The sequence below is a fragment of the Rhinolophus sinicus genome, linkage group LG13 (assembly GCF_036562045.2).
Source record: "Rhinolophus sinicus isolate RSC01 linkage group LG13, ASM3656204v1, whole genome shotgun sequence".
NCBI lineage: Eukaryota > Metazoa > Chordata > Mammalia > Chiroptera > Rhinolophidae > Rhinolophus > Rhinolophus sinicus.
The window spans coordinates 39,351,523-39,361,641 of NC_133762.1; the positions used below are offsets into that span (position 1 = coordinate 39,351,523).

The window sequence follows — 10,119 nt, forward strand, 5'->3', positions numbered from 1 at the left end:
ATACCTTAAATATATGCAATGTTTATCAATCATACCTCAATAAAAGTGAAAAAATAAAATATTCTGAACTAAATTATATCAGAGATATAACATATCAACTGAACACTTCTTAAAGGGAAATTTATTGCCATCCAATCTATACATTTAAAAAGGAGATAAATTGAAAATAAATTATTAGATGTTCATGTTGAAACAGTAGAGAAAGATTAGCACATCAAACTCAAATACCACAAATAAGATAAGTAGTAAAGAAAAAGAGAAGAGATCAATAAAACACAAAACAATGCACAAAGAAGTTAATTCAGAATGGCCAATAGACATGCAGGACAAATATATAAAACTACATGAATATATGGTCTTTATTAGACTAAACTATAAGTTGTATGATATTCCTTAGGTCACTCTGTCTTGCTACAATGTCACCAAAGAAAAACAGATCTGCAATCAAAAGTGCACAAAATCCAATCTGTTATTAACTGTTCCTGGCCAAATGCTCTATCCCATTACATTTTATGATGTAACTATTTCATAAGGAGTTATTAATTCTAAGCCATAAATGTATGTGATGAAACATTTTCAAATATCATGGAATGAAATAAAACAAGAAGTAAAAATCTGTTGAAATATCCCCCAAAGGAAAAATTTTCTGAAGTTTGCTATTTCAATAGTTATCTTCATATCCAAATAGTAACCCCATTTCTTTATTTATGAAGTGGAAATTTTACCTAGAACCCCTTGATTTGACTTGTTAGGTTTTAACTTTCCTACATACATCCCCACACCCCCTATTCTTCTTCCCACTTCGTGTTAGTAATGTTATTCTTTAGTTCTCTTACCAGTTGGCTTTATAATATGACCCATATTTCTCTAGTAATCATTTTTGCCTTAAGTGCTATGTTGTTTAATGTTAGAAGTAGATCAGTTTCCTTCAGTTGCTATTAGCATGTTATATCTTTTACCATCTTTTCACTTTCGATCTTTCTCTGTATTTTCTTTACATATATCTGTTGTAAACATCATCTAAATTTTCATCCAGTCTGACTATTAGCTACAAAGTAAATCCATGAGTTTTCCTTATTTCTGAATAATACATGGAACATAGAATATTTCAATTCTACTCAACCCTCTCAATCTATTTCCTGTTTTCAGAATTTTGAGTATGCTTTAAGTGTGTTTTTAAAAATCACAAAAACATTTCTATTTAATCCTGATAGTTCTTAATTTGACTTATCCAATTTTATCACATTCTTTATTGCTTTTTCACCACAGAAAAATATGGTTATTTTTTTCAACTGAAGTATGCCCTTTAGAATTTCCTTTCATCTTTTCAAGAGATCTGCTGATGTCTATATCTCTGGAAATTTTTCTTATTGAAAAGTATCTGAAAAGGCTGTATTTATGTTTTACTCTTAATATGTATTTTGATAGGTATGGATTTTCAGGTTGCATTTACTTTGTAAAATATTTTGAAGAAGTTATTTTACTGGATTATGGCTTCTGTTGTTCCTGGTGAAAAAAAATCACCTGTCAGTGTAACACATAGTCTGTCAAAGGTAAGCATCTTGTTTTTCCCTCCAGCTGTTTTCAGTTTTTCTTTCTTTGGATTTTATTTAGGAGATCACTATTCTTATTTATTATATGCAGTAGTGTTACTTAGAGCATTTGTGGAAAAGTGTAAGATCTACTATCTTTACAAATTCATGTATCTTTTTTACAATTCCTTTCCCCAATTTTCTCTGTCCTCCCCTTTGAAAACCAGATACTATTCAGATGTCTGATTATCAGTTATTAGCTTTCTTCAAATGACACTCTATATCTCGTATATTTTGCTCACACTTTCCACTTGGATTTACATTTGAAATATCACCTCACAATATCTTTAAACATGCATGTTATTTTAGAAGTCGTATTTCTAATTTCCAGAAGTTTGTTTTTCTCCTTGTTCCTTTTACAAAGCATCATATTTTTTTTTTATGGATAGACTATACTCTTGAATCTGTTTAAAAATATGAATTATAGTTTATTTATTTGTCACTGTTTATTGACTTACTCCCAAATAATAGTTCTGATGTGATGTTTTTTCATTTATTTTCTGTCATATTGCAGATTTCTCTCAAGTAGCTGCTCATCCTAGATTTCTAGTTCATAATTACTATACACAATAAGGCTAATTTTAAACCATTTTTAAGTGTGCAAGCTTGACCTTGGTTAGATTTTGATTTACAATGTTTGAACTATGAAGACAGAAAAAATATATATGCTGCAATGCATGGTACTAACGTTTGCTTCTGACATTTTCTCTTCAAGAGAAGTCATGAGCAAAAAGAGGGAGTAACTAAAAAAATGAAAATATGACTTCCAGGAATATTTGTGCCAATTTAGGAGATTAGTAAAGCAAAAGTATAGATGACAACACTGTAGCCTGTGTAGCACAACCAGTTCACAGTATGGAAGAAAGAATGAAGGCTCTAGAGATTAAAGTATAGTTAAGCTACATCCTAATCTAACGCATCTGTAAGATAATAGATGAGGTCAAAACATGACACATATAGTGAACTACATATATAAATACAACATCATACTATTAAATAATAATAACCATTCAATATTTTGTTTGGTGGCATTTTTTTCTGGGACATATATTTGGCTATCTTCTGTTTACTATATGTGTTTCTTGTATTTATCTTACAGTATCCTGCCATGGAAACTAGCTAAATCACTTTCATATACAAACTTTAAAGAGGATTCAATTGTCTTTGTCAATTATTTGCTAGAACAAAACAAAATAGTAACAACAACAAAAAGCCTGGGTGGGATAGAGACCAGGGGTATGAACCAGGAGATAGGTAGCCTGCATGAAAATGTTTTACCTCTGAATACTTTCTCACCGACACTGATAGTGTGTCATGGCCATATACTGTATCCTAGGATGGTAGGCTCTTCCAGGGCAAGCAGGTTTATATTACTGGTCAAAATTCCTCAGCTGACTCAAATTGTCAGTAATGGCACTGGTCACCTGTCAATAAAGCTCTTCTATGTTCTACATCTTTAGCCTTCTCCTTTCATGGTATAAGAGACTGTTAGCATAAGGACTGCCACTTTACGGTTAAGATAGGGTTAACAGCCCTGGCAGCCCTGGGCTCAAATTAGCATGAGAACTGCTACTTTAAAGTCAGAGTAAGATTAACAGCCTTGAGCTTAAAATAACCTAATGGCCTAATTGTTAGTTCCAGGATGTGGGCATAGAGACCAGATGTTTTATCTCCTGATATGGAGGCTTTTGTAGTGTATCTGTAGTAAACTCTTTGAAGCATAGCTCAACCTGAACTCCCTAAGACTTTGAAAAATTACTGACTGCCTTAGCTATGTGAGAATTGTAGTTCATTTTGTACTCCCTAAGACTTTGGAAAATTACTGAGTGCCTTAGAAATGCTATAAAAACCCTTAGCTTTGTAGGCTGGGGGTCCTTGTTAAAACCCGCTGCGTCGGGCAGAGACTGGGACCCCAGCTAGCTGGAAATAAACCTCGCTGTGTGACTTGCATTATCATGTGTGTGTCCTCTGTCTGTCTGAGGGGTGAAAGATTCCAGGACTTAACATTCGGGGGCTCGTCCGGGATCACCCCCCCTCAGGGAAACAGACAACTCCCGATACCGAGGTTTACATAGGGAACTGCGGTAAGAGGTTTGGCCACCTCTGACCGGAGGGAGACTGAAACAGGTCTCTGCCCGGTCCTACTTAGGGGGGGCTGAAACAGGCCCTCGGCCAGAGGCTGAAACAGGTCTCTGCTTGGTTTGGTTTTTATTGAGAATTCTCACAGGAAGGGAAGGAGCGGAAGCTCCAATTCTGGAAGTCGTGGGAGACGTCCCCGACGAAAAGGTGGTCCGCAGTGGACGCCGTTCGGACGGGCCCTGGGTAAGGATCCTGAGTGTGGTGTGATTGAAACGGCGCCTGTGGATGTGGTGTGGTTGACCGGCCGGTGGGTGTTGAAGTGTCCTGTGTGAGGTTGTGTATTTGCTGGCACTGTTTTCGGTCCTTTCTTTCGTCTTTTCCTGGTTTCTCTCTCTTTGTAACCATCATGGGACAGGCTCAAGTAACACCTAAGACTCTGTTCCTGAACCATTTTCCTGAGATCCGCGCCAAAGCTCGTGATTATGACGTGGAAGTGAAAAAAGATAAGTTTAATACCTTCTGCTCTGCAGAGTGGCCTACTTTTAATGTGGGCTGGCCCCCCCAGGGGACTTTTTCTCGGACATCGTTAAGAAGGTCCGAGAGATTGTTAATCGGCACCACCCGGACCAATATCCCTATATTCTGGTATGGCAAGCCTTAGTAGAGAGTCCTCCCTCCTGGCTTAAACCCTTTGTCCCCGATAAGCCGGACGATCCCCTTAAGGTCCTGACTGTTTCGGGACCCTCTTGCCAGCCGGCAGGGCCCACGGCTAGCCCAGAACCCCCGGAAAGCCGGACCAAAAACCCATCCTACAGGAAGGGTCAAGCATATATCCTTCTTTGATATACCTAGATTTTGAAGAGAACCCCCCCGTTATGCGCCTGTGGCGCCCCTCCAGCCTGAGGCCGCCGACGCTTCTGAGCTTCCCCATTCTACGGCTCTCTCTACCCCGGCTCCCCCTGCCCCAGCCCAAGGACCGGCAAGAGGATTAAAGTCTCGTAGACACCGGGAAGAAGCCCCAGAGGAGGAGCCGTCCTCCTCCACCTCCGCAGGGGCGCCAATTCTCCCTGTGCGAGCCCTAGGAAGGACTGGTCCAGATGGGGAGCGTGCATACCAGTATTGGCCCTTTTCAAGCAGTGATTTGTCCAACTGGAAGGCCCAAAACCCTTCCTTTTCTGAGGACCCGAAAGGTTTAACTGACCTGTTCGAGTCTGTCATGCACACGCACAGTCCCACTTGGGATGATTGCCAGCAGCTTCTTAAGACTTTATTCACCACCGAAGAGCGCGAGCGGATCCTCACCGAGGCCAGAAAGAATGTCCCCGGTGACAACGGACGGCCAATGACTCTACCAAACCTGATCGACGAGCGCTTTCCCCTGAACAGACCGGATTGGGATTATGCAAACGCGGAAGGTAGGGAGCGTCTCTGAGTTTACCGCCAGACTCTTATGGCAGGTCTCCGAGCGGCGGCCGCCGACCCACCAATCTGGCCAAAGTAAAGGCTATAGTGCAAGGGGAAAATGAAAGCCCGGCCGTGTTTTTGGAGAGCCTCTATGATGCTTATAGGCAGTACACCCCATTGGATCCCCTGGCAGAGGAGAACCAGTCGGCTGTAATTATGTCCTTTATAAACCAGGCCGCCCCGGATATAAGAAAGAAATTATATAAACAGGAGGGACTAGGAGAGATGTCTATTCGGGACTTGATGAAAGTAGCGGAAAGAGTTTTCAACACTCGAGAGACTCTCGAAGAAAGGGAAGATAGAATTAGGAAAGAAAATCAGGAATTACAGGAACGAATCAGGAAGGAAGACAGAGAACATCAGAGTAGGGAGAATGGGAGGCAGCAGAGGGAGATGGCCAAGATCTTGTTGGCAGGCGTACAAGGCACAGTCAGGGAAAGACCGAATCCGGCCGGGCCAGCCCGACCGTGGAGACCGCGGCCCCAACAGGATAGGAGACAATGTGCCTACTGTAAAGAATATGGACATTGGAAGAGGGAATGCCCCAAGCTCCAGGGCCAGACGGGGCAAGACGCACGAGTTCTGCTGGCGGGAATGGACAGTAATTAGAGGGGACGGGACTCGGCTCCCCTCCCTGATTCTTGGGTAACTGCATATGAGGAGGGGAAGCCAGTAGGGTTCATGGTAGATACAGGAGCTCAGTACTCAGTTTTGAACAAGCATACGGAGCCCTTATCTCAGAAAACCAGTTTGGTGCAGGGGGCAACTGGGTCTAAGGCTTATCGGTGGACCAGTAAGCACCAAGTGGACTTAGGCCGCCACCAAGTTACCCACTCCTTCCTGGTTATCCCTGAATGCCCTGCCCCCTTATTGGGGTGTAATCTCCTGACTAAGATCAAGGCCCAAATCCATTTTGAGCCGGATAGCATCAAGGTATTAGATGGCCAGGGACAGCCCCTCCATATTTTGACCCTGTCTCTTGCGGATGAACATCGCCTGTTTGCCCTGCAAGACAAACCCTCCAACCTTCCCCCTTCTGGATGGCCCCATGAGATGGACTATTGGGTTAAAACATACCCTCAGACGTGGGCAGAAATAGTGGGTGTAGGTCGAGTGGTCCGCCAAGCACCAGTAGTGGTCGAACTTAAAGCCTCGGCTCAGCCTGTCCGGATCCGCCAGTACCCCATGTCCTCCGAGGCGTGAAAAGGGATTGCCCCACACATTAATCGTCTCCTAGAAGCTGGAATACTAAAACCTTGCCATTCTGCTTGGAACACCCCACTCCTCCCCATTAAGAAACCGGGGGGAAACGATTATAGGCCAGTCCAGGACCTGAGGGAAGTGAATAAGAGGGTTGAAGACATCCACCCCACGGTCCCTAACCCATATACCTTACTAAGTCATTTACCCCCTTCACATATTTGGTATTCTACCTTAGACCTAAAAGATGCAATTTTTAGCATAGCCCTGGCACCTAGCAGCCAACACATTTTTGCCTTCGAATGGCATGATGCCAATTCGGGAACCCCCGGGCAGCTGACCTGGACTAGACTACCGCAAGGCTTCAAGAACTCTCCAACTCTGTTTAATGAAGCCCTAAATCAGGATTTGGACTCGTTTCGCCAGAGCCATACTTCAGTTACGCTCCTGCAGTATGTAGATGACTTGCTCCTGGCGGCCCCCTCCGAAGCCGAATGCCGGCAGGCCACTGGAGACTTCCTCCAAGAGCTGGGGCAGCTGGGCTATCGGGCCAGTGCAAAGAAGGCCCAAATAAGCAAGCAAACAGTCATCTATCTAGGATATAAGCTCCAGGAAGGAACTAGGTGGCTGACAGAGGCCATTAAAGAGACTATTCTTAGACTTCCAGTCCCAACATCAGCCCGAGAGGTCCGCGAGTTTTTAGGGACAACAGGATATTGCCGGCTGTGGATTCTGGGGTATGCTGAAATAGCTAAGCCTCTGTATGAGGCAACCAAGGAGAAGGTCCCTTGGGCCTGGGGGTCAGACCAACAGAAGGCATATGATGAACTCAAGGTCACCCTCTTAAGAGCCCCGGCCCTGGCATTGCCAGACCCCCTGAAGCCCTTCACTCTCTTTGTTGATGAGAGAAAGGGAATAGCGAAAGGGGTACTAATGCAGCGCCTAGGGCTTTGGAAGATCTGACACCTTTCACAAAAATTAACTCAGAACAGATGATATACCTACAAGCAAAATGCAAAGGTACAAAAATCCTAGAAAATAATGTAAGACAAAATCTAGGTGACCGTAGGTTTGGTGATATCTTTTTAGCTATAACACCAAACATGACCAATGAAAGAAAAACTTGATAAGTTGGTCTTCAGTAAAATTAAAAACTGCTGCTCTGTGAAAAACACTGTGGAGAGAATGAAAAAAAATAAGCTATAGACTAGAATAATATACTTGGCAAAACATACATCTGATAAAAAGACTTGTATCCAATATATATAAAAAAACTCTTAAAACTCAACAATAAGAAAACAGAGGAGTGACATCAGCCAGATAGCCAATTAAGATTCCCCCCTCTCATATCCCTTCGAAACAATAGTAATTTGGCATCTATGCATGTTCAAAAGTGCTGTTGTGGTAGCTTAGAATCCAAGTAAGACACTGTGAAACCCTGGTACAATCCAAGACTGAGGACAGCTGTTTTGAATATGCAGGCCCATACTCAGGTGATTGGCTCAATGACTGTGGTCCCAGCTACAAACCAAGAAAAAGCAGTGTACTCCTAGCGACTCAATTATAGCCCTATATGGTTTGATCCTATCACCAGTGCCATGTACCAAGGAGCCAGGAGAATTCATACCCACTGTGCAAAGGGTAATAGGTATACAGCACTCAGTTCTGGCTGTGGACTCAGAAGTGGCTTGAGAATCAGCATCAGCCCCTATTGCCACAGTCTAGGAACCCCAGGATCAAGCCTGCTAAACTCAATCAGACAGTAGACTCTGAAAGGGCCCTGTTCCTGGGTTCCAGCCCATCCTCGATGTCCATGACATGATCCTTGACAGTCCTGCTGTCACAGAGACCAAGCAGGAGACACTCCTGTCTTTGCCCCCTGGAAATCCTGAAAGGGCTTAATACTTATTTCTAGTCCCCCTGCTCACAGCCACAGTCTGAGGGTCCAGGGTCCCAATGGGAAGCACTCCTATTTGCATCCCCAGAGATCTTGAAAAACCCTATACTTAGTTCCAAACCCTCTCACTTACAGTCCATTTAAAGTCCTGCTGGCAGAGACCAGAAGGAGATATGCCTTAGGAGATCCAGAAAGGGCTCTATATTTGGCTTCAGCCATTCCAGCAATGGTCAGGGAGCGGTCCAGCCCCACCAGGATGTGGTGGAAACCATGCTCATCCATGCCTCTAGAGCCAGGTCTGCAGACTTCAGTATTGTCTGTGGAACTTGAAATAACCCTGAGACTCAGTTCCAGCCCCTCTTACCACAGTCCAGGGCTAATACTGTTTAAATAGAGAAACATTCAGGGACCAAGCAGGGCCTTCCCAGGGATCTGGCAGGAGCCACATTCATCAGGGTACCTGATAACAGCCCCACTGAGGATTCAACTGTGGACACTTGTCCAGTGCCACCATACAGAACAAGGTACTGGAGGAAGTCCCATCTACCCAAGACCAAGATAGGAGCCATGCCTGCCTGAGCCTCTGGTAAGAAGCATGCTAACTGTGGGCCCTTCCCACTGCAGAGCCAGTGACAGGCTCAAAATCTACTCCAACTCAGCACAACTGCAATTCAGAGGTAATCCCATCAGCCCCGGGAACTGAGAGTAGGTTTGTACTTGCTGAAACCAGTCTATAAAGACTAAAAGAGGTGTTTGTTCCTTCAAATGCACAGACACCATTACAACATTACATGGATCATGAAGAATCAGGCAAACATGACAACACAAAAGGAAACTAATAAAGTTCCAGTAACTGACCTCAAAGAAATGGGGATCTATGATTTGCCTGACAAAGAGTTCAAAATAATTATTTTAAAGAAATTCAATGAAATGCACAAGAACACAGATAACTGAACAAAATCAGGAAAACAATGCATAAACAAAATGAAAAGTTTAAAAAAGAAATAGATACCATAAAAAACCCCAGAAATCCAGAACAGAAGAATACAATGACAGAACTAAAAACTTCAATAGAGAGCCTCAATAATAGACTTGATAATGCAGACAAAAGAGTCGGCAAACTCAAAGATAGAACATTTGAAATTAGCCATTTTGAGGAACAAAGAGAAAAAAATTAAAAGAGTAAACAAACCCTACATGAATTATGGGACACCATCAACTGAACAAATATTCACATCATGGGAGTTCCAGAAAGAGGTGGACATTTTATTTAAAGAAATAATAGCTGAAAACTTCCAAAATCTGGGGAGACAGATTGATGTCTAAGTACAGGAAGCTCAAAGGAACCCAAACAACATCAGCCCAAAGTAGATTACTGCAAGACACTTTATATCAAACTGCTAAAAGTCAAAGACAAAGAGAGACTTTTCAAGGCAGTATAAGAAAAATTATTAATCAGAACTAAGGGAATCCCCAAAAAACTATCAGTGGATTTCTCTGTAGAAACTGAGAAAGCCAGGAGAAAATGAGATGATATATTCAAAGTGATGGGGGGAAAAAACTGCTAGGAAGGACTATTATAACTAGCAAAACTGCCCTTCAGAAATGAAGGAGAGATAAAGGCATTCTCAGACAAAAAAAAAAAGCTAAGGGAGTTCAAAACCACCAGACACAATGTAATATATCAATGATATATTATAGAACTATACACTTGAAATCTATATAATTTTACTAATCAATGCCACCCAAAAAAATTTAGTAAAAATTAAAACAAAAAGAAATGCTAAAAGGAGTTCTTCAAGTTGAAAGGAAAGGATGCAAAGTAACAACATGAAAAAATTAAATTAAAGTATAAAACTCACTGGTAAAGGTAAACATATAGTCAAA

At 42.3% G+C, this 10,119-nt stretch overlaps 1 protein-coding gene across 1 annotated transcript; it reads left to right on the forward strand.

Annotated features, from left to right (window-relative positions):
* Positions 1–4,077: 4,077 nt before the first annotated feature.
* LOC109439433 (uncharacterized) lies at positions 4,078–7,331 on the forward strand. The gene is given in 3 exon segments (XM_074317345.1): positions 4,078–4,164; positions 4,570–5,140; positions 5,143–7,331. Coding segments are annotated over 3 exon segments (2,847 nt in total).
* The last annotated feature ends 2,788 nt before the right edge of the window (positions 7,332–10,119 follow it).